We start from the raw sequence: 27,827 nt of genomic DNA on the forward strand, positions 1-27,827 counted from the left end.
CTGATGAACCATGTTTTTGAGATTTCCCTGAGCTGGATGTTGTGGTGCTCATGCTTCTTTATATTTTTAAGCCAACATCTACTATTTGTTGCTGAATAATTTAGTGTTCACCACTTCGTGTACTTCTGTGTTTGAAGATTTATTTTGGTAATCTTCTTTAGTGGGTGCATATGTGATAGTGCAGTGCACTAGGGTTTAGCCCCATGAACCTTACACTGGTATTAGCTTCTGACCACTCACCCTGTTCTGGAAAATGAAGAAAAAAGATTTCAAAAAAACTCCAACCCTAGGCAAAACATGCTTATTGAAACACTTATTTTCCCTGTTTTTGTAGTCTTTTATATTGACCCGGTGTAAACTCTGAACTTGACTGCAATGTGATTTCTTTCCCTGGCTTCTTGTCTAAATTATTCATTATTCAAGAAAAAGAAATTAAAAAGAGCAGAATAGGATGGCTGGTCTCAGGAAGTTCTTGAGCAGCTCTGTTCATCCTCTGTGTCCAGTACAGCAGTTAAGAACCAAGGCAAATGGGATGTGCTCTTCTTTCACACACAGAAGGTTAAACAGGGCTTGTACAATACTCACAGGTAAAACATGCAAGATAAAAGCACTCCTGTTATGGTTATGGAACAGCAGGCGTTAGATTTACACAAGAAGAGAGTAAATTACATCCAGCTGAAATATTATATGTATATCACAACTGGTTTGCCACTACTTGGCACAAGGACATTGTTTGAATTACTACAGTCTGTGGTTGCGTAAGAATTAGCTGTACACAGTGCTCCTCCTTTTTTCAGTTAGAGAACTTATTTCGGTAAATATCAGATCAACATGTGCTACTCTCCTCAAGTGGGTAAACTGGGTAAGACGTAGATTCATTTCTATTAAATTTTTGAGCTCATAATTTCCACTTAAGCTCTTCTCCAGTTCTTTTGGGCAAAGTTACTCAAATCATAACGTGGAGTCCATGGGATCTGGTCTCTTTAGAAAGGCAAAACAAACATATTTCACCTACTTTGTAACAAAGGTATTATGTTTATGTAAAGTTTTATTCTGTCAAAATACCATGTTGTGCATGTTCAAAGGTCTTCTGGAACAAAACCAATGTTATACACTACAGCTATTCTCTCATCCATGATTTTTCATTTGCTGGCCTACTTCATGAAAAGTCCTTATATCAGAAGAAGTTTAAAACACCAAATAATATGTAAAAATACATAATTCGCTGAGGTAGTTCCTCATTCCAGACTTTTTTTTGGGGGGGAGGAAATGGAATTCTGAGGTTATTTTTCTTAAAATGATACTTTCTAATCTCTGCAGAGAGAAAAGCAGTACGTCCAAGACAGAAAATGTTTACACTTTGCTTACCCTGTAAATCTCTAAAAGCAAGTTCTTGTACATTAAATACTGGCAGACTATTTGTTGCTTTGTACATCCTATTTGTAAACCATCTGGCTCTGAGACATCCCATTATCCAAACCAATCCTGCTACTGAGAGTAACCAACTCCACTTTATCCTCACAGATCCTTCATCCCACTTCTTTTCCTTCATACAAAATTACCAAGGCTTCCATTCTGAAGACTTGATGTGTTGCAGCAGTTTTGCAGCAAAAGTAATTAGAGGTATGCAAATAAAATATGTTATGTAGCCAAACTGAGGTATAGAAAGAGTGTGTCCCAGGATGTAGTTTGAAATATGACCCACTAATTTTTTCAGGACTAAAAAATCCTGCCATTCCTTAGGCAATATAAGAAAATCAAAAATGTTAATCAACAATAGACATTTCTATTTTTCTCAAACAGGTAGCAAATAGGATGTACCCAATGTGAGTATCAGCTTCATAAAACAGGCCCATATACAGTACACTCTAGATCTGTGAATTAAACTCTTTCAGCCAAAAATAAGACAATTACGTAAAGAAAAGGATAAAGAAAGTGTGATCATCATCTTGACACCATTGTCCAAAACCAGCTGTAAAATACTGGCCACTCCTCATCCTTTCTAGATTGATGAATACATAAAGGAAAACCCAGTTGGTCTGTAACCAGCCTTTTATAACTTATCTGAAAAGGAGATTTTTCTGTAGAAAATCCAGAAAAAATACTTAGCAGGAGAGAAGGCTAATCCTTAGGGCATATCATATTTGTTATTCATTAAAACTGCAAATAAGTGTATTTTCTGAAATGCAGTGAATGTATATATTCTAATTGGGACGGTATTAAGCACTTCTTTTTTGGCCAAATTACTGTGACAGCTTTCCAGTATACAACGGTGAAATTATAGGACAAGTCTAATATCAACAGCTTCAGAAGTTCAGACAAAAATTCATCTTGGGCCATTAAAGACATCTGAAAGAACAATTTCACGTCTGAAAAATAATTTCACTGGAATTCAAGTTAAAATAAGGAATAGAAATTGAAAATTCAGCTAATGATATTATCTCATAACATTAAAGACATCAAAAAATATGCATAAGGATCTCCCTGCAAATCCAGGAGAACTACTAGGTTACCTGTAGTATTGGAAAGAGCTATGGTGCAAGAGCTTTTGGATGTATATATTGCATAAGTCGGCTGACTGTAGTCAAGATATGCCTTTGCTGCTGATATTTAGAGGTCAATTAGCTCCAAAAGTATCTTGTATTGGATTGATTGTTAATGAGTATCACACCTCTTAGTAAAGTAATTTGGAAAACTCTCATTATATGCTTTTAAATATTATTTGTTGAAAGATAACAATCAGGAAGGTGCTAACCATATTTACACATACTAATTTCCCTTCCTCTTACTGAAAGTTTGGGCTAAATTTAGAGCCTGTCTGGCACAAAAGCACATAGAAGCAGAAATGCTGGTTTGTTATAGGCACATCTGTATTTTGCTTGGTGAATTTATGGATCACAATACTATTTTCTCAGAATACAAATAATTGTAGGTATTTAGAATCATGCATAATAAACATTTTGAAATGTGGTCCAGTTACTATTTGAAGATAATTTTTGTCACGAAGATTTAGACGCTTAACATTTTATAGACACCACAGCCAAGTTAAGTACCCAGCTAGAATCCTTTTATTTTCGCATTTTGTTACATATCCTTAAATCTCCCACGTTTCCATGTGAACTACTGGAACAAGACTTACAATTGACAGGACTTCGAAAAACACAGATGTTAAAAATGTTGCTGGATTAAAGAATTACTGAACTGTGTTCTTCTCCCTGAATCTGAAGCACATTATTTAAAAAGTGGCAGAGAATGTATGAAAGCTTTGGCAAGGGGAAGAAAGAATAAAAGAACTCTGGAAAATAAATTTTCTCCAATCACCTATCAGACAAAAACAATGAGCTTTCAGAGCACAGATCTGTTTAACAGGAGGGAACATACATGATTTGTGGTGCTAACGAATCCCTCAATTTTGTGTAAGTTATTTTGATGCTGCAATTTTTAAATGGTCTCTCCAATTATTAGAATTATTTCTGAAAGTTGTTAAAGCACCTTGTAATTTTCAACTCAATTTAAGCTGTTCTCAGAGTTTATATCTGTGCAAGACCCTGAGTGGCAAGCAAGAGAAAACTTGTATGAAATGACACATCATTCAGGTTTGCTCTCAGTGAGTACAATCCATCCTCTTCTGCAGCCATGAAAGGTTACCGAAAATTGGAATCAGCTACAACAAGCTCAACTTTCATGGAGATTACTTTAGAAATATCTGCTCAGAGGATGTAAGAAAATTATAATTTCTGATCATAACTAATAATTGTAATATAACTAATTTAATTATTCTAGACTAGGGCAAGTTTACTCTCATTGAGTACAATAGGGGTATGTTGACCCCAGGTCAGTTTCTGGAAGAGTAAGGTCCCTTACCAGTAAATACAATTTCTCCGTAATATCCCCAATTCAACAGAGCTTTTAGCAGCAAATATGATATAATGCTAATTTCTATATACTCTGTACTCCTATTTACAAAGTAGTTTTATATTTTATTATATTCCATTGTACAACTTTACATATTATGTCATTGTTTCAATTCATAGTTCAGCAATTCAACACGTATTTAGCTAATTGCCTTTCCATGTCCTGCTATTCATTTAGCTTAAAAAAAATAGTAGAAAACAAGCACAGTGGTGCAATTTCCAGGCACTTTCAATGTTGCTCAGCAAAATAAGCAAGGACTCTGTTTGAAAGCATGGCAATTTTTTTTTGTGGTGGGAAAAAAACCAAAGCAAACAATGCCACAATTCAATCTTTGCTCATCATGGATGGTTTTAAGCAAGCTTTGTACAGTTCCAAGAATTCCTGAGAAGGCTCTGTAAAATATGACTGATACGTTTATATGTCAGCAGTGGGTCTGAGTGAGCAGTAACTTCTATCACCAGAGGTTCCGCTGATCGCACAGAAGACATGAAGAGAGTCCTGCATCCACGGCGAATGCACTGTGTCTTCTTGATAGATCTAAACAAAGCAAAACAATGACAAATTCAGTACAGGTTTCACTTCATGGTGATAATCAAGCTGTTTAAAAAGGTATGCAAAAGAGATATCCAACCTTGTCTTCAAAGCTGTTTCACAAAGGCAGCGTAACAAAGAAATGACAAAGAAGAGTAGTTTAGTGATTGCTGTAGCATTAATATATATACCATTCTGTGTACTACTGGATCACTTTTAGTTACAATTGTGCACTGTAGGAAAGAAACAGTTCTCTGTACAATCATATTTTATTATATCTTTGCAGTAACAGAATTCTAATAGGTTTTTCTGTGGGCACAAGGAGTATGTGCAGCTAAATACCCCACAAAAATCTCCCACTACCTCTGTGTCCAGATTTTTTACTTTGTAGCCTGAATGACACTCTGACAGCACAGGACCCAGCCGGAACGGCAGACCTGACTGTGTACTTATTTTCACCATGTGGTTCACCATTCAAGTTAGCTGCCTTGAAATTGCATCAGTGAAACTGAGATCACTGGCCATCATAAACAGCTTCCGGACATCCAGCCTTCTGCCAGTCTCTGAAATGTCCTGGGTCTGTTCAGCTGCAGTTTATCAATTTTTTTGTGCTTACATTTTAGCTTAGAAGATCTGTAAATAGGTCACAGGCTGACCCAGTGATTACCCATCTACTCTTGCATCTCAAACAAAGGGCACTGCCTATGCTGCTTTAGAACACTTGACAATATTTAGAAAAGCATATGTTATTTGCAATGAGAACCCTAGGTTAATGCACTATACTTTTTACATTTAACGGAGTAATGTTGCAAAATAAGAAAACTTATTCTGTTAGGTTGAATTTGTTAGGTATTAGGCCATTTGATGGCAATGCAAAGTTCAAGTCAGTCATTGCACATAATGCTGAGCAACTATGAAGAACAGTGTTCACAAACATGGTATTTTAAGCTGCTTTTCAAGCTGTTACAAGAAGAAATTGAAAAGTATATCCTTCCCAGGGAGCCCTTCACTTGGACATTTCAGTCGTATTTTGCCTGTTAAGCAAAGACAGCACAGCAGTGGATAAATCTATTGAGGTAACAGGGGGTGTGTTTTAACAACGCTTCTTTGTTCTAAAATAATCTTAGCTATTGTACTTGGACAGTGCAGGACTGAGTGATTTGTTTTTGATTTGACTATTGCAAAATCCAAAAGCCACAAAAGTGCCAGCAGCTGCATGCAAATTAGATGTCTTGGCACTGGCAAACAGCTTAGAGTAAGCAGGTGGCAGTTCATACAAGCAAGCCTCTCTGAGCAAAGTTCAGTAGTGGAGTATGCAGGTAGTGGCAGTAAAAAAACCAATGTGGCAAATGTGCAAAATCAATATTTTGCACACTAAAAAAATGGTGGCCGTGAGCAGAATAGAAGGGGGATTTAAAAAAAGCAACAGGAATGCAGCAGTCACTCTCAGACAGATCCACCCTTACACTCCTACAACAAAATTCATCCCCATCATGAAACCATTTGCCCGAAATTATACTATACTCTTCCATAAGAAGACTCTGATTCTCATAAGCGTTGTTTTATTGTAAATTAAACATATTTACAAACAGCAGCCTGGTGCAGTTGTATTACTTTGCCATTTGCAGATTTTTCAGTTAGTGTGAACAACTACTCAACTGACTGTGAAATTTGCCTGTCCATTTTTCATGAGTTAACACATTGCATCTTTAAGTCGTGGTCACACATAGACTGTATATTGACTAACTGGGAGATCCTGAAAGCATTATTTTAAATTTCAAGTTCTATGGACCAGAATGCAGTCTGTACTGTTGATTTTATATCCTGGATGCTATAAATCTACAAGCCTTCTTTTATCATAATAAAGGCAAGATTAAAGAGCCAGAGGTATGGAAATTACTTCAGAAAGCCAGTTCTCATCTAATTTCACAGCATGAGACCAGATAGAAGTACAACTGCTCTTTGAATCTCTCACCTCTGATGCTACTATTCAAATGTATTTTCCTAGAAAGATCCAAGAAAACATAAAATCATACATCAGAATAATTAGCACAAATTTATAGTGCATATAAATGGCATGTTGGCCTTAGGCAAAAATTATAAGAAAACATATATACAAGGAAAAATAACATATTAAATAAAACCCCATAAGCTGGATGTAACTAAGGAAATGGAAATTCTGCCAGAGAACTTTGACCTGTGACCTCTTTATAGAGACATAAGGCAGAATGTGGCAGAGGATTTCTGATGACCACAGCTGGAATGGTGTGTCACTGAAGACTCCACCCTGTGGCACTCTGAACACCAATATCAGGCTGAGACTTTCAGTCAACAGAAAGCAGTTTTAGGAATCCCCCGAATCTGCTGCTTAATTTTCATGTTCATTTACTTGCCCATTTATATTTATCTACAGAACATGTGGAGAGATCACACTTTCAATTCCCAGACAGTTTTCAATCATAGGGAACCACCGCCGTGGGCTCCCACTGTGCAGTACGTGCCTGTTCGTGGATGATGTCAGAAAGCTCTTTCACCATATCCTGAAAGTTTGATTTTAACCCCTCCTGGTACTCCACTTGATCCTCCTTAATGAGACGCTCATTGAGCTCCAGAGCAATTCCACAGGCTTGGATAAACTTCCTGGGGAGGAAAGGAATGAACTTGGGGCATTACAATAGTCCAGTCTTCTACCAAAGCAAGCAACTGAACAGACAGGCAAATCTCAGTATTTCCCACCCTCTTTTCTCCAGTGTTTGGGGCAAGACATATTCCAGGAGTATCCCTGGCACAGCGAATCAGGGAATGAAGAGAGAATGCAACACAGGTATTGGGCTTCCTGCTGGAGTTCCTTAGAGCCTGGATCCTCAGCAGATGGGACAGCCAGTCCTGCAAGGCTGACCAGAGAAGGGTGACACAGCAGGGCTGTCAGAGTTCAGGCTCCTGACAGCAGAGACCCTCCAGAAGGAAGTTCACACCATGGGGAGCTATAATGCTCTTTCTGGGACCTGTGACTCATTCTTTGCCTCATACAACACACCTATTTTCCTTTTTTAAAAAACTCAATAAAAATGCATTCATAACTGAAATAGAGATTGTTTGCACTGCAAGGCTGGAAAGTAAAACCATGCAGGGCATGTCTTTGGGGATTGCTCCCTGATTGCCAGGTTACTTAATACATGGAAGAGAATGGGATTGGCCCAAATGCTGTCTTCTTCATACAACAAGAATGGAGGAATAGGTGAAATGGCAATCACCAGCAGAGAGTAAAAAATGCAGGGGCTGGTGGACAGCTGGTTACACCTGAGAGGTACAGAAAAGAGTGTGGCAAAGACTCATCATCCTGAGGTGAAACAAGAGTTGCCTAATCATATCCTGGGGGACACTTTCAAGTGGGAGGTGAAACTTACTCTGGGGACAGAAATTGGAAAAACACCTATGCTAGTCACACAGTTTTGAAAATTAGCAACAGAAACAAGACCAGTGCTCTTCCAAAAACCAGGGAAAGATTTGCTTTAAAATACTTCAAGACCATCATTAGCTAGCAAAAAATCCCCTTGGAAAAACTGGAAAACACTGCACAGTATCAAAGACCCCTGAACATAGGACTGGCAGATCTCTGGTTTTCAAACATACTTCATGTGATAATCTCAAATACCCACACTAATTCTTGAAGCAAGTGTTCAAGCATTTCTCCCTAAGCACTGCCCCCGACTTGGGAACTCCTGATATATATAATTTCATTGGCTTTTTTTTCATATGTGTGAGCACCCACAACCCCATGAGACCTGGATCTTTATAAGACACATCTAAGTATCCAGCATCTGCAGAGTTTGGAGACAGACAAAAATATAACCAAAGCAGATATCATCTTCCAGCCAGCTGCTAGTTTCTATTACATTATAAATCCTACCTGAACATTTCTTTTAACTCGTTCACCTTCTTAGCAGGATATTTGCTGGACTGGCTGTCACTTAGGAAAGCTCTGGCATAGGCCAAAGGACCAGCATTAACCTAGAATGAAAGAAAAAATCATTTATGCTAGAACTCCTGCTGAGATAGAAAGAGATATTAAGTTTGTTTCCTCATATTTTCGTCTTATTTCCATGTGGAAAAACAGCACAGTCTGAGTCCTAAGGTCACTTATCCAGCTTGAGAAGCCAGGTTCACAAAGCAGCTCTGTGTGCCTGATTTTTACAGCACAGCCTTCAAGACTTAAGTATATTTCAGCAGTTACTTATGGCTAATTAATGTGTAATTACGTTTGGACTTGACATTGTAAACACCACTGTAGAAAATGTTTATTCCCACGAGCCAGCCGCTGGTGTAGCAGTGAACATGACAGGGAGACTGTGCTGGTGGCTGCAGCCCTGTAGCCCGGGTAGTTAATGATTTCTGGAAAGTAAATATGTTGTGACGATGCCTCACCCTGAGCTGTGTATGTAAACGCAATTCCAAACAGACATCAAACAGACTGACCTGCACAGAAACACAGCCCTGAAGCTTGAGCTGCAGCTGGATCATGTCAACATCACCAGCAGAGCTGCAGAGTTTCTGCAGCTCTGCTGTCTTGTCCTTTATTTCATCAGTAGCGACATCAATTGGTTTCAAATTAACCTGATGCTCATAATTGACCGGAATTCTCTTCTTAACATATGGAAAGGAGTTCAAAGCTAGCAGAAACAGCAAAAGAAATGTAGAGATTGAAAAGTCATGCAGCACATAGGAGTACTCTTCATACAACATATACAAGCAGATTCTTGCCCTTGAGGATGTGAAATCCCAAACAAGGCTATAGTTTACCAGCATGATTTTTTAATCTGTAAAAATGTGCACATAAAAGTACAAGGTAAATGCCCCCTCCCAACCAGAATATTGTCTCACAATTCTGATTAAGATGAGAGAATTTGTCACACTTCTGGAATATTTTCATGAGCTAAAATAGTCTCCTAATAGTTACTGATACTGTCTCATGCTCAGATATTTGTACTTACTAGTTAGAATGGTCCTTTTTTTACATTGTTCTTCTACACTGCCATGCTTTTTTCCAGATAAAGTGTAAGGAGTTTCAAATACAAATCTATTGATATTATGATTTCTTTCAAATTCAGTCTTTCTTTCAGACATTTCTTTTTCTTCAAAGTAGGGCTTCACATAAGTCACTTGAATATAGGCATACTTGGGATCAAGGTCTTTAACGTCGACCTATGAAATAAGAGGGTTTCTCACACGAGGAACAAACGTTGATAAGTTATAATTGGCTAAACTATTCACTGGGATCTGATTGAAACTAATTCCCTGCTGACTGCCTCACTGCATGAAGGCCAGTGACATGCCAAATGCTCATTTTGCCCTCAGCTGGGATGTCTAGACCATCCACCAGCAGATAAGACAAGGAGGTGTGGCACAAGAAATACATCACCTGGTGCCAAACAAGCTGTTCCTCCTGTAGGCAGTCATGTCCCCTGATCCATCACAGCACAGGCCTGAGCTACTCAGTCCTTCTAATATGCCCACAAAGTTTCCAGACTGTGATCCAGCGCTCACACAGTGCTGGGCCAGGCAAACCACTAGGCTTGCACTAAACCAGCCTTGGGATCACCAGCACTGTCTTTGGTAATCCAGATAAATCCCACTGCAGCCTAAGGGCGTGCACAGCTCTTTCGGAGAGCATAAATAAGTATTCCATTTGAAGAGGAAGGAGCTAAGGCTGCAAGGCCAAAAGAGATTTTCTTTCAGACTTGCAGCATCAAAGCAACAAGAAGTAGCTCAGCTTCCAGTCACTTGATGCTCAGTGCTGGTTACTAATGCCTTCAACAAGGTTCAGGACAATGGGGATTTCAATTTCCCATTCATAATTCACACCTGGTGAGCCACAGCAGCACCAGCACTTGTCAAGCTGAGAAACACATCCACACATTGCCAGGGGCAATTGGAAGCAAGGTGTTTGTAAGAGGGTGGAGGAGAGGGCTCATTCTTCCCCTCCCACTGGCAGAAGGAAGGGGTGCTCTGTCACCTCCTGTCAGCTTCACAGAGCATGCAGTTTAACTCTACCTTATTAGAATCCTGGATAATCTTTACAGTCTCTGACCCAAATTTTTCTCCATAAAGTTTAAGAAGTCTGAAGGAGATTTCTGAGAGGCATGTCAGTTTGGGCTCCTTATACACATATTCCTTCCCATCTTCTTCCTCAAAGAATGTCTGGCATTAACCACAAAAAACAAAACAAAACACAACAAAACAAAAAAGAGCAGTGAGGAATAGCTGTGTTTCTTCACTTGGAAAACTTTTATCTTAGATTTGCTGCTTACAAAGCAAGCTTCTACTAACATTTCAGAAAGCCAAAAAAGATTTGGAAGACTATGGCTCACAAAGTCTCACTGAACTTTGCCTGTTTAATAGGTTCCTTCAAAAATGGCCTAAAAAAGAAAGTAATTCTTCCATCAACACAAACACAACACATCATTACTTGAGTATGACCAGTGAGAAATCTAAACTATGTGGAAGATGGTTTGGCCAGCATTTGACCTTTAGAAAGGTTGGAAAGAGACAGGTAGGAGAAAAAAAAAACCACAAAAACAAGGGACAGAGAAGGAGCAGAAAGATACATGAGTGGAGGAAGCCCTGACAGCAGAGCCATAGGAACAGTCTGAAATTAAGGAATTTGTGTAAGCTGCAAGAGTCTTTAGGCAATAAAAAAAGAAATGGGTTTCCTGTGCTTTAATTCCTCTTGTATTCAGGGAAGTGGGATTTGGTGTATTTACTGTAAATAGAGACCAAAACAGCATCAAAGGTTGCTTGCATCATCAGTCTTACCCATAATGGAAACAGCATGGGAACTTCATGCTTTGGTGAGCTGTTCCAGCTAGAACTTGTGACACAGCATTAGGATATCTGTGTGTAGCTGCAGTATAAAGCCAAAAAAGCTTTAAAGTGCAAAACTGGATCAATTACTGGTTGTCGGGATGCTACACAGCTTAATTTTAAGGGCTGATCCAGTTATTTCTACCTTCTGGAAAACTAAGCTAGCAGTTGTTTCCTTTTATCTGTTGCTAACCTTATTTAATTTTTACATATCCAAAGTTACAGAGAAGATGAGGGTAAATATAAAATGCATGTTGGCTGCAGCAGAAGTCACCGCTCTGATATGCTGTGACAGTGACATTCAAAGGTACAAATCCATGATGGTTTCAGGGGTATTCATCATCTATTCTAAAAGAATTGAATAGAAGAATAGAATAGAATAGAAGAATAGAATAGAATATTCTAAAAGAATAGAATAGATAATAGATATAGATAATAGATATAGATAATATAGATAATAGATAAAGGCAAGGCCAAGATAATTTACATGATGTTTTCTAAAGAGGAGTCCTGCACCTCCCCCTTGGTTATGAGTCCACAAGCAGAAGCAAGTTGTCCAGAGACAGAAATGACGTGAGGGTATCACACTTTATTAACTGCTAAAGGTGGAGAAAAAACAAAACAAAACAAAACAAAACAAAACAAAACAAAACATAATTGCTTTTAAGCTCAGAAGACTTCATCAGATATGATAAGATCATGCTGCTTCCTTGGACTCTGAGCCCCAGATCTTACTCAGTTTTCCAGCTACCTCAGCTAACAAAAGTACTTCCTATCTCTACATGTGGGTAATCAACACTGATACACGTTTTGCCTCCAGCTTCTTTCATAATCTTTTACTCTGCTAATACCCATAAAGGAGCAGCATTTTTCTGTAGAAATAAATGTCTGCTCCTACTACTGTTTATATACTCTGGTTATAGTTATATACTGTTACTAGTTATATACTATACACACTAAATTGTGTCTGTGTAACCTACAATAACTATAATTACAAAAAACCCCTCAGTGTTTTCTGATCCCACTAAGCCATTTCCTAACTGCTGAGTTGTTTTATGAAAAGCCTACCAGCAGAATCATAAACTTTACAATAAACCAAGTGCTTCTGGAGACAGATACAAACCCTCATCCTCAATGTGCAATTCCAAAACACTCACACAGACACACTGGTGGCTGCACCAGAGGAGCTTTTCAACTTCAGGTCTGACAGAGCACCAGCTTTTGGGGCCAGGATGCCTGGTGAGGGGTAGCTGGCAAGCCAGTGTATATACTTACTTGTCCATAAAAGGCCACTCTGAAAAAGGTTCCAAGAAGCCTCTTCCTTGTGTGCATTACTTCCAGTATCTTAGCATATGCTCCATGGAGTGTTCTGTACAGCTGGGTGAGTTTCTGGAAATCAGATTTTGACATTATGATGAAAGCAGGATTTTCCAAGCAGGACATTCTAGCTAACGCCAGAAGCTACTGAGATACCTGAACACAATCCTCTGGAGAATTGAAATCTCAGTTTCTAAAGAGGTTGAACTCAAGCAGTCGTGTTTGAAAAACCTGGTTTTAAGTATATGCTTAGTATCAGGTCTGCAGGGTGCCACAGACTGCAGTAACCTCTGCCCCTGGAGAGAAGGCTGAGTACACTGTCAGCTTGTTTCCTGACTGAGCCTTCACACACAGAGCAGCTGGTGATATTTTACCCAGGAAGTATTTTTTTTATTATAAACAGCTTTCCAATGAAAAAAATAGATCGAGGTAAGGCTTCCCCCCACCCAGCTTCAGCTGTATGGCTGGATGTTCTGTCATGGCAGAGGTAGGGAAAGAGGACCACTATTAAGCTGAAGCACAGGACACAGCACATGGTGGGAAGGAGCAAGGCTGGCAACAGCTTCCTTCCTTCCTCTCCACTTGCCACTGAATTACCCACAGATCGAGTCTTTCTTTGAAATGTTCTCATTCTGTTTTTAACCCTTAAACACTTCAGGTCTCAAAAAGAATCTAACTTTGATGACCATATGGAATGACAACAGTTTTATTTTACAGGAAGGAAGGTGGCAATTATTCACTAGACATGAGTCATTCATGTTGTTAGCTTTGATAATCACCTTTCATATTATTGCTTTCACTAATTTCCCTAATAACCAACAATGAAGCACAGTGTGTGCTTTACTGATACCAATTCAGAAACTTATAACTTCAAAAATATAAAAGTCCTGTGGTTTTTTTTTTCTTAGTAGTCTAGAAAATTACCTGCTCTATGCAAACTAGTTCAAAATACCCACCTCAAATTCACGCCGCTTTTCATAAATAGGAATGATCAGTTTGGAAACTTCAGAAATTGTTTCATAACGCTCTGCTTTCCACAGGCCATCTATACACTGCTCCAGCAGCTCCACCAAGACCTCCTATGAGAGTAACCAAATAGGTGGTGTTATTAAAGCTCCAACTTAGAAGATATAACCATTTTAACTTCAGATACTTTTATCAGATCCCAGAATAAGTAATTGCAGTTACATAAGTTTAGACCCTGTGTATTCCTGGTCTTCCCAAAGGCATTCCAAATTTTGGTGAGGGGGAAGGGGAAAAAGAAGAAGAAAAAGGACAAGCTATTTTTTAAAAATTCATTAATTCTTCATAAATCATTAGCATAATAGCCAGCAAGTATATACTGGTTATTTAATTACTTCCCCAGGAAAATGCAGACACTCTGTGAGAGTATGGACATGATATCACTGGAGATCAGAGGTGTATGACTAAGAAAGATGTTCAAGGAATCAAGATGCCAAGGATCCTCAAGCCTCAATGAATGGGCAGCTGGGCTGCAGGGCCACCTCACTCAGACGTGTGGCCAAATCAAGGCAGCTGCACAGGGATGGTGCAGAAGTACTCGTGAGACTTTGTGACTCATGGGCGGATCTACCCACTTCCCCAGTGCCTTGCTATGGTTACTGGATAGTTCTGCTACCATGGTGCCCTGCAGCACAGCCCTAACTCCAAAGGGACCCTAAGATGATCTCTCCCTTGCAGAGCTTCACTTCATTCTGTCTCTCCTTGGCAATACCACATCTGGCTGTGCTGCCCTGTGCTGGCAACACTGGTATTTGCCTAACACAGCAGGCAAAGGCTGTGGTGCAGATTTTTCAGCCTCAGTGCTAGAAAAGCCTTTCATAGGAACCAAGAACTTACATCAGTTTTACCTGTCTGGATCATAAAAGAAAATTCTTCAGAGCAGATTTCTCTTGGGAAATTGGAGTGGAACAGCCTTGTTTACAGATACCACTGCACAACTGCAGTTTGTTAGAGCTCACATGAGCAAAGTCTAAAACTGAATCCTAATTAGATATCAAATATCCTGTATCTACAGTATAGGACCTCACCTCACTGTAATGTACATCCATCATCCCACCATCTTCTTTCATTGCACCTTCTTCATCAATGTTGGGAGTTATTTTCCTGAAGGCAGTGCATCCACTGGGAAACAGTTCTGCAGCAGACAAAAGCAAATGGATCAGTGGAATTATCTCAAATGTGTCATGCTGCTGTACTTTAACCTGAGCTGGCAAATCAATGCCACTTAACAACTCTCTCACTGCCCCACTCAACCCTGGTGAGATGGGGAGGAGGATCAGAGAAAAGAAGTAAAACCCATGGGTTGAGATAAGAACAGTTTAATAATTGAAACAAAGTAAACTAAGGTAATAATAATAACAGAGACAGAGATAAACCTCAAGAAAAACAAGTGAATACACAACACAGTTGCTCATCACCTACTGACCAATGCCAAAACCATGACCAGACAGGCCCCCTTTCCAGGTAACCCTCCCAGTTAATACATTGGACAGGACTTTCAGAGGTGTGAAATATCCCCTTGGCCAGCTCAGGTCAGCTGCCTCAGCTATTCTCCTTCCCAGGTTTTTGTGCAGCTCCTCACTGGCACAGCATGAGACACTGAAGAAGCCCTTGACTTAGAGTAAGCACCACTGAGAAGCAATCAAACCAGCTGTGTGTTGTCAACATTACTCTCACTCTGAATCCAAAACAGAGAACCAGCTACCAAGGAAGAGAAGTAACTCTATCCCTATCCAGCTATTGCTGGAGAGCTGGGTGGTAAGCAGAGAGCACTGAACACTCCTAACAAGAAGCCCAGTTAGGTACCCCAAAACTTTGGGTAGTTCAGCCTTTACTGAACCATTCCAGCCTCTGTATATGCAAAGAGTGCCAGTGACAGAAATAACTCAACCTTCAAACTTCATTTAATACTTCTTTGGACTTGTTCCTCTTCCCTTTTAGGAGTTCTCCTTTACCAGTACTTGTGGGAAGCAGCCTTTGTGTACAAATAAAACATAACGAACTTTCAAAACCTCCCTCTCTGCAGCCATGTGAAATGTGCATACGTATCATAAGAAAAAAATCCTGATTTTTCCCACTTTGCCAAGACAAAGTACAGAATTTGGAGGGACTCCAAGCCTCCTGAGCAGGGCACTGAAGAACTTTCCAGCCAAGGCAGTGCATGTAAGCAGCTTTTACGCAGCCTTAACTTGCTGAAATGTTACGGGTCCACTTCAACAATTACTCCCTTCGATGGAAATAAGGTTGATATATCAACTGTGGAACAGGTACTCAAAAGAAAACCTGCAATGTGGTGAAACTTGAGAACACACAGCTCTGTCCTTCCTTCCTTCCTGTTTTGCACTAAGCCACAAAACTCTCCTTTTCTTCTGATTGCTCTTCACATATGTGTATGGTCAGGCTACAGTCTCATTTCTTGACTGAATTTTGACTGCTTTATTCTACAGTTTTTTCTACTGCTTATAGTAATAATTCTGATGATCATATTGAGTCAGCTTTTAACATGGCCTTCCCCTGTGAGCACATTTCTTAATGTAAAACACAAGTGAACATTTAAACCAAGACATGATGTGTCAGTTCTTATTTCACTCAGCACCATACTAGCGTAGCTAAGTAAATAGGTATGAACAACAGTCATTTCTTAAAAACTACTCATCATCTTCTCACTTTATACACTGCAATAACTTTTTTCCCTTTCTATCTTGTTTATAAAATAATAATTTACTGAATTGTGAGAGCCTTGCCTTTAAAAAGATTCTGACACCCCCAGACCCCACCATCATCTTCCTCATGTCTCCCAAACAGCAGACACTTACTCTTCCGGTGTAGGAACTCTGCAACGAGGGCTGCTACGTGAACATAACACATGGCTGCCTGCAAAGCACAAAGGGAAATTACCAAAATGTCATCTGTAAATCTGCCCTATTGTGCACCACATTTTCAATTGCACAAATTACCTCAGAGAAGTCTCCATTCTTCACATGTATCTTGGCCATGCTGTCCAGCCACGTTTTCCGGAGCTCTGGGGTACTTGCGTAAGACTTGGCCAAACTGTACTGGAGATCGACCAACATTTCTGGGTCCTTTTCATGTTCTTTCATTTGAGCAGTAGCCATGAGCACTGTGCGGATTCTCTTTGTCAAATCTTTGACTTCGGAAGGAAAAGTTGTTGCCTGACACAAAACAAATTGAATTAGAAGCTAATACAGAAAATACAGGCTTTGCCAAGGAATGACCCTTTCAGACAACACTCCACTTATCCGAAAACACTGAGAACACAGCTGATTAGCATTAGATAATGCTAAACAACTCTTCCGTAGTGAACTCACACTGCAAACAATGTACAGAGTTTCATCTGCATTCAGAGGCATTTCAGTAATGACATGCACAGGGAAAGTCTCTCCTGGTCATGCCCAGGATGCCAGGCTGGCTGTTCCTGTGCTACAGTGAGGCTGTGAGGCTGCCACTTCGGCATCCTGAGGAGCTGATGTGAGAGCAACAGAAGTGCTCCATGCATGCAGATGTCTCTGGATGAGACCACAAGCCATGGCTCCAATGTTTTTTCATGTCATTCAACATCTGGCTTGCTAGGCTCTGATGTGGTCTCTTCAATTCCTAAAGCACTGAAGGCATTTGTAGAGCTTCCCACCACAGGAATGTAGTAGAGGAGCACGTGCTCTGATCTGATCCCCTGTTCAGAACAAGGCCAGCACTGAGTTAGAGCAAGGCTTGTCCAGCCAAGTTTTATAATCTCCTAAAACAGAAAATCCACCTCCTTTCTAGGCCCTACCCCAGGGCTGCACAGTGCTCTTGGGAAATAATTTTTTCTTAAGCAAAATAGGAATTGCCCTTGCTGCAACTGGCATACACTGCCTCTTTTCCTACACTCCACACCTCTGAAAAGAGTCTTACTATGTCTCTATCAACTGTCTACTGTGGAAAGCAGCAGTAGGTTCCCCCTCAGCTCTCTCCCCTCCATGATGAGCCTGGTTTATGCTCCCTCTTCTCAGACTCCTGTTCCCCAGCTGCTGCTGTGGCTGTGCACAGCATTCTCTCCAGTGTGTTGAAATCTCCCTTGTACTCTTGCACTTACACAAATACATAAACTTGAAACAATGATCATCTTGTGATGTAAATTACAAGTATAGCTCAATGAAACCCTTACCAACATCTGTGTGCTGAGGTTTTTGCCAGGTATATCCTACCTATAAATTTGTTAGGTCACAATTAAACACCTAATGGAAGTTCCCATTAAGCCTTTAGGTCATAGGAAAACCGTGGAACTGTAAAAACACTTCTCATTTCCCCTATCCTGCCTTGGCAGCAATTCTGTGCAAAATGGAGCATGCTGCAATTGCTCAATGGGTTGGGTACAAACCACTGATTCTAGCACAAAGACAGGCAATTATTTTCCCAAGAAATACAACCATTAATCTCCACATAAGAGGTCTTTCTTAACATTACTGACACTCAGTAGAATAAAACTAAATCCTGCTAATTGTTACCTTCAGGCAACAGAAACACCAGACCCTCCCTTGTCATTTTTCTCAAAGCTGGGAGTTCCTGGAAAGCTCTTCGGACAACCTTGCAAGCAGAACACTGCAAAGCACAACCTGAGCCGCTGGGCTCCCTTCCCTTGGAGTGAGGCCTCAGGTTTGGAGCATGACCTGCCTGAGCAGCTGGTCCTATTGCTGCTGGCATAACACTTCTTTACTGAGAAACTGCAGCCCACTGCGAGCCTATAAACCACAGTTCCAGTCATCAGCCCAACCCTTAAACACAGTCTCCTGGAGACTGCCCCCAGCCTGGCATAAATGGCTGATAGCACATGACGGGATGTGACATTCCCAACTCACCTTCATAGGCCTGTCGCTGTTTGCAAAGTTGTTAATGATGAGCAAGGAGTCCTGAAATCTGGTCCCACCGCTGAGGGCCACATCTGCAATTAACTGACTCACTGCAATTATTATCTGTGGGACAAGGTAGAGGCTTTATTTTAAAAATCCCTAATAAAAGGGTTTTATTGAGGTCACAGTTTCTAAAATGCTCACAAGAGAACACCACATCTTTTCCACCACATAAGCAGTGGTTGGCGTTGTGGCTCAGATCTCACATTTCCCAAGGACAGATACTCCCCAGAGGACCAAACTGCTCTGCAGAACTAACAATCCAACTATTATAATATGAATCCGTGTTTGGACATTAGCTACCTTCTCACCCGGAGGGTATTCATCTGCCCTGCTCGGTATCTACACTTGCTTCAGAAACTACCAATGCCAAAAAGCAGCTCCAAGGAAATCCCTTCTCCTGCCTCAAGGGCAGCTGTCCTTTCCACCCCATCCCAGCCAGCCTCTGGCACAGAGGTGTGTCTGGTGTCTGACACTCTGAAACTCAACAGCTTGGAGTACTTGATGGCAATTATTTCACCTGGACCAGTCACTGGAAATAGGAATTAGGCAAAGCCTGGACAGCAGGAGGATTTTAGTCCACATGGCAATGGCAGGATCCTCTGCAGGTATGAGGTCACTGAGCTCTACAACTGTCTCTGTTCATTAAATCTGAGATGTCCTGCTCTCTAGCTTTTCTCCAGCCACTGACCTGAAGATGCGTTCTCAGAAACGTTCTCCTTTTGGTGAACTCAAAATTATTTCTCATCAGGAGGTACAGAAGAGCAGAGGCTTCGTTCCTTGTGGAGGACACCTTGGAAGTGCAACACTTCAGGATCTCATAGCAGAGGGCAGCACACATGTTCACCCTTCCCTTGAAAAATGCTGAGGGAAACTTCACAAGAGACATGCAAATATTAGAAAATATACCACTAAATGTCACAGGGTTCGGATGGGCAGGGGCATAGGGAAACTAAGCTCCAGCCTGGACAGCCTCAGCAAAACTTCTGCCAGAATTCTGAGCCTGAAAGCATTTGTGGGAATGAATTTGGGGCTTATTTTTAACCACATTTCCTAGAGCAATGTGAACATTGCTGTCATGCTTCCTGGGGATGTGATTGCTTATGTCCATCTAATCCCTTCCCTGATAACATCTGGGTTTATTGGCAAATTCTCACCAAATTGGACTGACAGAATTACGTTCTTACAAAAGCCACAATCATAAGCAGTAGGGCAGAGAGGACGGGTCCCACAGATATTCCCAACATTAGCTGTTATCTGGAACACCAGAAAATCCATCGGAGCCCAACCAGAAATCCAACCTCACTGAGAAACGTGATCTGCAATGCTCACACATCTACTTCTACGTGATCGCCCAAAAACATCTAAAATCATGCTTGCATGCCCTCAGGAATGCAAACAAGAGACTGGATTGTTCCCTCAGAGCCTGAAATTCAGTGATCTGCCCTGCCTCCCCAGACAGGGCCACCCAGGGAGCAGCAGGACCAAGGCAAGCCACAGCGCAAGCTCCCTTGGTCACAGCAGGGCTCAGGGACCTGCAGCAGGGAGAAGGGGAACACCAGCACCCTATCCCCTCACCAAACTCTTGAGCACTGCTTTCAGGGCAAGCTCAGCCCTGCCTGGAAAGGGACACCTGCAGCAGAGCCCAGCGGGCAGCAGCCTCCTGGGGATGCCAGGCTGTGTCCATCTGGCTGAGGTCACAAGACGTGGCTGGTGGGGAGGTGACACCACACTCAGCCTCCTTCTACCCCTGGCCACAGCAGGCTGAGCACAGGGAAGCAGAACAAGGAAGGGCTTTGTGCTAGCACGCAGCCACTGCCGCAGCCACCGCAGGGACCTGCTGGGGAGGGGAGATGCCAACACCTCCCGAGGGGCTGAAGGTTGCTCGGGCATGGCACAGCAGCCCTCTGGTCCTGCTGCAGCTGGAGACCAGGCCCAAAGAACTTCCTGGCACAAAGAGCCAACAGAGGCAACCATGGTTTTACCTAGTCAGAGGAAAGGTGTGTTCAGTTTGTTCAAGACCCCTGTGGTCCTCATGGGGCTTGGCCCATTAGCTACTTTTATCTGCCCCACTACCTTCTGCCCATGGGAGATGACAGCAAATAGTGTCAGTCAGAGGCTGAAGCTGTTATTGTGGCCCTCTACTCCTTGCATGAAGTACATGTGTTCCAGGAAAACTTGTACTGCTGTGATTGCTGCCATGGCGTGCTGGTGATACAGTCTTAAAGCAGGTATCTAGGACCTGTGGCTAGCAAGATAATAGGATTGCACCAAGAAACCAGAATTAGGAAACAAAACACTTTTTGTTCACTGCCTTTGGCCAAAAATTACCTTCAAAAAACAAAATGGGAGGAAGAAAGAAAGAAAGAGGCAAACAAACATGATAATAACACAGGGCCACAAAGATCCTGTGTGCCCTTGGGAAAGGAGCTCCTGAGGAAGAGCTGCCCACAGCATTGCTGTTCTTCCCCTGGAGTGAGACGGGATCGTGGCCAGCACTGGGCTTAGCGCAGAGCTGGCACAGCTGTGTGACAGGGCACGCACAGACAGCACAGCAATGGTGGCACCTGCTCTCAGCAGCAACACTGCCTGCCTGCAGAGGCTTTCCTGACATTTCCAACCTGCTGCTAGGGACAAAACCCTTGCTGGGGAATCTGCTGCAGGAGAAGCCCTGTGCACTCCCCTCCACACCACACCAGCTCTGGAGGAAAACCTGTGTCCTTTTCACAGGGAACCCGTGTCTCCTTCCGGAGACCAAGCCCAAGCAGATGCAATGGCTCCTGGCTCTGGGAAGAAGGTCCATGGCTGCTGGAGATCCAGCCAGGTGCTGCCTGTGGCTTTCCAGCTGGCCCAGAACACACTCTGGGGAGAGCATGAGACAGCCCCTGTGGTGATGACTGTGCACACCGCAGGAGCCCATTTCTGATGCAGCCCAAATACAATGGACCAGAGCAGGGGTCAACCCAGGAGCCAGCTCCCAGAGAGGCCTGAAAGGAACAGGACAGCCAGGGGGACAGGCAGAATGCATGTCTGAGCTGGTCTGTAACGTTTCTCTAATCCTCTGTGCATGTTTTCCTTTATAACCTTTAATTTAAAGACCATTCCTAAGCATGCATATAGGTATTTATATATGCATTTATCTGACAGTGATGCTCTGAAAAGACAGATTCAGTTCTTAAGAAAACCTAGAGTGTGAAACAAAAACAATCTAGCTCTTGTTGGTTCTTACCAGCCAGTAAAACAGAGGCAGTTTTCTTGCCAAATTCCCAGAACACACGCATGCAACCAAAACCAAAGATACAAACAATTACAGAAGATTTTAGTTCTTTGCTCTGCTGCAACATTTTTTTAAAGTCTTTAACCCATCCAATAACTGGATTTAAGGGAGAAGATGAATTTTGGGATTCAGAATACCTCTCAGGGTTTTTTTACCTCCAGCAACCATTTGCTGCGACCGCAGATAAGAAGGGGATTCTTTTCATTGTAATGATAGCTACAGAAGGCCATAAAAATGAGAAATTTTCCATTCTAGCTGTGACAAAGGTACAACTCCCTTTTGCTTTTCTCCAAGTTACAAAGTAGAGCAGAGCTAGTATTTGAAAACAAACTTGCATGAAAACATTTCATCCTTGACTTGCCATGAAATGCAGTGACCACCTGCCACAGCCACCACAGCCACTTCAGGCCTTAGAAGAACCCTTGAGAGGACTAAAAGGAAGTTTGGTACTTGTGTGGTTATGGAGTTGGCAAAGAAAACACTTCCTCCTTATAGATACCATCTTCTGGGTTCATATCTTGCTTTTACAGAAGCCATATAGGTCCTGTCATAGGGGAAATGTGAGAAAGCTGAAATCAATAATTTGTATCTTTAAGGACCCATAATGTGAAATTCAGCGTGGATTTAGACTGGCATAAATACAACAAAAAAATCCCACTGCCCATCCTTGCAGCAACCAAGCATGAAGCCTCCTTGCTGTCACTGGTGTCTTGGAAAGCAAGTGTGGAACCCCTGAACGGCTCCCCTGAAGGCTTTGAAGGCTGACAGTGAGTTCAAATTAGGCAGGTGTGCAGGTTTGGCTTCACATTTAAACAAAAACCACAGAAAATATGCCAGGAAGGCGAGGAATGTCTGTTACTTGCCACAGGCACAAAACAAATACTTCTGGCTAAACAAACTTTTGGCTAGCAAGGGGGAGAGTGGGGCGTGTGCAGATCTGCAGCAGGATGGATCTCAAGGCTAAGCAGATCACAGGCAAGCAGAAAACTCAAAAGAAAGGCAGAGCAATAAACATGGACTGAACCCTGCAGAAAAACTGAGTGATTCCTCCACCTGCCAGTTGCCAGTCTAGCAGGCTTTAAAAAGTCCCATGGAAAAACACCTTATAGGAGACCACACTGACTGGAGCAGATAGGGAGCCAGCAAGACCTCTACATTTCTGCTTCTCAAGTGTTTGATTAGTTCAAGCCAAAATCCAGCCCTTGACTTAACACTAACTCTTAGCTTTGCTGTGAGGTTACCACAAAATGTTCAAAGCACAGACTTTTTCCACCTTTGAAAAACAATTTAGCAGTCTCTTCTTTTAATCAGACTTTGCTCAGCAGCAAGTGCAAAAGCTCCTTTGCAAGTTACTCTTTGCTGCTTACCACTCACTGTGCCCTGCCTGGCTGCAATCTGCCACATGGATTTTCCTTGTTAATGGAGTGTTGCGCTCAAGGGATTTGAGATATTTCAATTAATTTTGTATTTATGATAACTGTGCAGCTTTCGAGGAAGGGTGTTCGCATGTACGTTGGGTCTAGAAAATGTTCCCATGAGCAGTGGCAGGTTATGACAAGCACAATGGGCAAGGTCAGCCAACGGCATCAGCCAACAGCATCCATCAGTGCTCATTTGTGGTCAGCTGTGGCTTTATCAGAGCTTGAGCTGGGGGCATTAAACAGCCTCACTACCTGCCAGGGCTCATAGAACACAGAACAAGAGCTATCATCTCTCTCAGGCAGAGGGTGAGGAGCTGCTTGTCAGTGCATGCATTATTCAAGCAATAGCCCTGTGAGCAGCACTGGCACTTTGGGGCAAAGATTCCAGCACCAGCTGTTGGTTGAACAGACAATAATCTTCGTGACCATGGCAAGTGAGGGAATTCCTCGTGATTTCTCCTTTCACTTCCTGATACCATACAGATAATAAATAACTAGAGAACTTCACCTGGGCTGTTTGTTTTTTTTTTTTAAATCAGTGAAGCTGTTGTCTAAAACACATCTCCAAAATGTCAGTTTAACAGGAGTTTAACCATACTTGCCTCTCTGCCATACTTATAAGTTCTCCCACACCTTTGTCATGTATTACCTACCTTGCTAATGAAAGCTCTCAGAGAGGCAAACACGTGCTTAAGGGCGGCTTCTGACTGCCCATTTTTGAGAAAAGCCAGATGAATATCAAAAACCTTCTTCATAAGTGGATTGTGGCCATCGTTGCTTAAAAGCTGGGTCTGGAAAACAACAGGAGAATTTACTTTGCAGAAATGTTGTGCCTGAAGCTGGAAATGACAGAGATAATTTTGCATAATTAATCACATTAATTCTTAAGCCAGATACGCAACAGGGGCCTTCAGTAAAAATACAACCAATAAAATGTGACAATCACTAAAAACTTACAGTTGTTAGCAGAGGCTATTTTTGTAGCAGAGAAAAAAACTAAAATATTTTATACTTTTGCATCACTGATTCCAAAACCTAAGTCAATATTCTGTACAACTTTCACTGCCTGCCCAGTTACTTTTAATAAAACATGCTCTTAGCAATGTAACTATCACATTGGTTTTCTCCCATTTCTTTTTATTTGTCTTGAAAATTGTTTTGTTTGCAGTCCAAAAGAGAGAGAGGGAAGAAGAAAAAAAAAAAAAAGACCCATTTTTTCCACTGGGTACATTCGTAGCTATAGTTAGTCATATTACTTCCCTTATTTCCTGCAGAGTTTTGCCAGTTTGCACCCTGTGGAGATATGGTAAAATGGAATTTCTTGGGGGGGTTATTGATACAGTTTGGTGTCAGACCAGGTGGGCTGTGCCTGCTGCCATGCCCACAGGGCTGTGTAGAAAATTTGGGCATGACAGAAGGATGTGGATATCCCGTACTGATAGGAAATCAACAGCCCCCATACCACTGCCAGTCCTTGCAATCCTCGGGCTGGCTCAGATTTTGACACCTCGCACAGACCTTGTGGTAAGTTCAAGATCCAGACTTCTACACTGAGCTCATTTCCTGTGGCAGTGGAACAGCATCAGCCCAGTTGCTGCAGCACAGGACCCACTCGTGTGTGGTGTGACCAAAAAGCGAAGCTGAAGCCCACTAAAGGGGAAGGGAATCCAGTCTATCCTGCGGTTTGAAAAATCACATTGTTTTGTGGTCCAGAGATATTCTAAAAGAGGCAGCTGAGAAAGTCAAGCAAGTTTTTAAGTGTTGCATTGAAATCCTTTTGCTGTTACCACAGTTCTAAGGAGTAATTTAACATCTGCACCAGGATGGCTTTTTGGCTCTGCAACAGAAGCAGAGGCTATGAACACCTTTCTCTTCATCTCCATCTAAAAAGGAAATATTCATCATGCTTGCCCTGAAATCCAGAGCTGTTCTTGTGACACCATGCAAGACATGTTGCTACATGCAGGATTCCTCTGACTGCACTTCATGAAGAGCATTTATGGAGCAGTATTTTGCTGCGATCCAAGGTTTCCCTTCACACAAAGGCCTTGGTTTTAGCAGATGGCAATGACTGTCAAAAGTATGAATCCCAATGAGGAAGAGAAGGCTTCTACCTGTGATTCTGGTCCTGTCTGCACTGGTAACCACAGCTGGAGTGCCTCAGCCCAAGGGGTGTTTACGTACAGAGATTCAAAGAAATCTGGGCCTTGCTTCTAGGTAATTTAGGGTACAAAAGAGTGAGTGTTCTAAAAATGTTGGACATTGATTTTCCTTTCCTCTAGCCGCTCCTTTCTACACGATACACATTTCCTCTTTTTCTATTTTTTGTAATACCTACAGGCATGGTACATCATCACGTGATTTTCTCCGGCCTTGCAGTTTTGGAGAAATGGCAAGATTGCATAAGGGTATAACCACTCTCAGACCCTGTGAAACACTCAGTGTTTCGGAAAATAAACAAGTTGCAAATGATTTGCTTTTGTAAAGCTTTCCATATTCTTAGGAGAACAGATCACCAAAATCCACACACACATAAAAACACAGCACACTTTTCTACAACATTTTTGATTTCATTGCAGACCTTGAAACTCTGAGTGAAAAAAGAGATGGTGTCCAGGACTGTCAGGCACACTTCGGTGGCAATATTACCCTCCAGTAATGCCTGGTGCACAATATCTGCTTCTGAGGTGCCTGCATCTGTGGACAGAGAGAAAATCAGGAGGAAACAGTGTTCAACACTCCAGCTCCCAAAAAATCTAAGTGCTGATATAGATAAGGTTCTGCCCTTGCACTTCACTGCATTTGGGAGATGATGCAAGAATAGCAAGATGCTGCATTTGCCAACTCCATTCAGAGAAGCTGCCTCAGCCTGATGCCACAACAGAAAAACAGTACTTGTACTGCCCCTTAATATAACTGTCTTCAAAGCCAGACAGCACTTGAGGTGTCCAAGTCGTCTCCAGAGAGGGGAAATGGCAAAGTGCTTCAATGGGACAAAATGCACTCACATGGGAGGCTCAGAGCAGATCCCAGATCCCTGTGCAGTGCAGCTCTCCTGTTTGCTCTGTTCTCTACCCAAACCAAGGCGTTACCTGAATTAAAGCATTCCCCAATCCTGAGTGGGCATCTCTGTATAAGGAAAGAGTTTTAGTTTACCTTGAAACATTTTAGGAAGTTTAACTAGAAAGTTCTGTGCCCTCCTCATTGTAACCGGCTCAGTGCCAGCACAGAGGCATTGATTGGGCTTGGAAAGTGTAGCTCAAAGCCTGTTGCTGACTTCATTGAGCCAGGGGCCAAACGGCCCGCCTGAACCACTGAATACTAAAGAAGGAGCACAAAGGAACCAAGGGGCTTTTTGGAGTGTTTTTAGCACAGTGTCAAAGGTTTCTCTGACACCTGTGCTTGGCTTTTTCTTTGGTGTCTGTAACGTTTATTATTTTTCATAAATTAAACCTTTTACTTTACAAAACACCTCTGAAGAGCAGTCTCTGATTATTTTAAGTCAATCTGCAAGGGAACCTCAGAGGTACTGGGTACCCCAATAGTTACCTGCACTCAGCCAAAGAGCTGAGCCAAGACAGGCAAGAGCAGAAAGCCACACAAGTCCTAAGTCCCAGGGGTGATTTTTACAGGGCTGCCTTAAATGCCACCCTCAACTCTTCTAGGAGTGTTGTGGGGAGGCCTGGTGACCCCTCAGTTGTGTAGAATTTGAGTAACCTGAAGCAACCAGCAGCAAGTGGAGAATGGCTACAAGCATTTTCCATCAGGCTGGCACATTCCCCGGGCCCCTCTGGCTCTGCTGTGCTTACTGTGGTTGAGGGTGAAGGAGGTCTCCAAGCTGCCCAGATGCTGGAGCCGCACCCCGGCTCTGCTGCGGAGCGCCGGCATGGTCTGGGATTTCCTCTCAGCCGCTGTGTGCTTCGCTAACCAGGCATCCTGCACCCTGCAAGGGGGGGCAAAGACAGGGTTTGGGCAGCAGCAGCAGCCACACCACAACTGGATTACACAAGGCACTAGGATGGAGACCTCTTCCCTCCAACACACCAATCTGGGACAATCCCAGTGGGACTGACCACACTATGCCGATCTTGCTGCTCCGGAAGGACCTAGGGCTAATACAAGAGCAGGGATGCTGCTCAGGAAGCAGGGATGCAGCAGGGACTCTTGTCTCACCTGCAGCTGGCTGGGGGGGACACTGCCAACCTGCGCTCGCCTGAGCATGGGGGTCTCATGCAGGAGCTGGAGGGGAGGGAAGGGGCAGTGTGCTGAGATGAGGGACCCTGCTCAGGGCACAGCTCTGAGCAGAGCACCAAATCCACTGGGGTTTGCCCAGTATGGGTGTGCATGTGCCCTTCCCACTCCAGTGGGGCAGGGAGCATGGGGATAACCTCCACACCCCAACACCAGATGGAAGGATGAAGTACCTGGCAATATTCCTCTTCCCCATGTATCTGAAGTGAAACAAACACACCCTAGGAAGAAAATGAAATAGGTTTCTGTTACAAATCCTGCAGATCAGGAACAAGCCAGAACATTTAACACCTACCCTGTTGTTGCCTGCAGACACACTTCTCT

The 27,827-nt window shown here is 42.4% G+C and overlaps 1 protein-coding gene across 2 annotated transcripts in view; it reads right to left on the minus strand.

The window, feature by feature from the left end:
- Positions 1–2,701: 2,701 nt before the first annotated feature.
- The window catches only part of DOCK11 (dedicator of cytokinesis 11), a 78,932-nt gene continuing 53,806 nt past the window's right edge, over positions 2,702–27,827 (minus strand). Inside the window, exons 37-54 of one of the 2 annotated variants that reach the window (XM_066182048.1) lie at positions 27,677–27,724; positions 27,426–27,491; positions 27,062–27,195; positions 25,834–25,949; positions 23,906–24,043; positions 19,246–19,428; positions 18,504–18,617; positions 16,605–16,820; positions 16,464–16,521; positions 14,676–14,782; positions 13,581–13,703; positions 12,583–12,696; positions 10,498–10,644; positions 9,438–9,648; positions 8,923–9,116; positions 8,357–8,457; positions 6,948–7,086; positions 2,702–4,452 (exon numbers count right to left, since the gene is read on the minus strand). In XM_066182048.1, the coding sequence (XP_066038145.1) occupies positions 4,330–4,452; positions 6,948–7,086; positions 8,357–8,457; positions 8,923–9,116; positions 9,438–9,648; positions 10,498–10,644; positions 12,583–12,696; positions 13,581–13,703; positions 14,676–14,782; positions 16,464–16,521; positions 16,605–16,820; positions 18,504–18,617; positions 19,246–19,428; positions 23,906–24,043; positions 25,834–25,949; positions 27,062–27,195; positions 27,426–27,491; positions 27,677–27,724 (2,332 nt within the window). In that variant the 3' untranslated portion in view covers positions 2,702–4,329. The remainder of the gene's footprint in view (positions 4,453–6,947; positions 7,087–8,356; positions 8,458–8,922; positions 9,117–9,437; positions 9,649–10,497; positions 10,645–12,582; positions 12,697–13,580; positions 13,704–14,675; positions 14,783–16,463; positions 16,522–16,604; positions 16,821–18,503; positions 18,618–19,245; positions 19,429–23,905; positions 24,044–25,833; positions 25,950–27,061; positions 27,196–27,425; positions 27,492–27,676; positions 27,725–27,827) is intronic. The other variant, XM_066182046.1, reaches the window with a different exon arrangement.

The sequence above is a fragment of the Chamaea fasciata genome, unplaced genomic scaffold (assembly GCF_029207755.1).
Source record: "Chamaea fasciata isolate MVZ Bird 193981 ecotype frontalis unplaced genomic scaffold, bChaFas1.0.hap1 SCAF_4, whole genome shotgun sequence".
Classification (NCBI taxonomy): domain Eukaryota; kingdom Metazoa; phylum Chordata; class Aves; order Passeriformes; family Sylviidae; genus Chamaea; species Chamaea fasciata.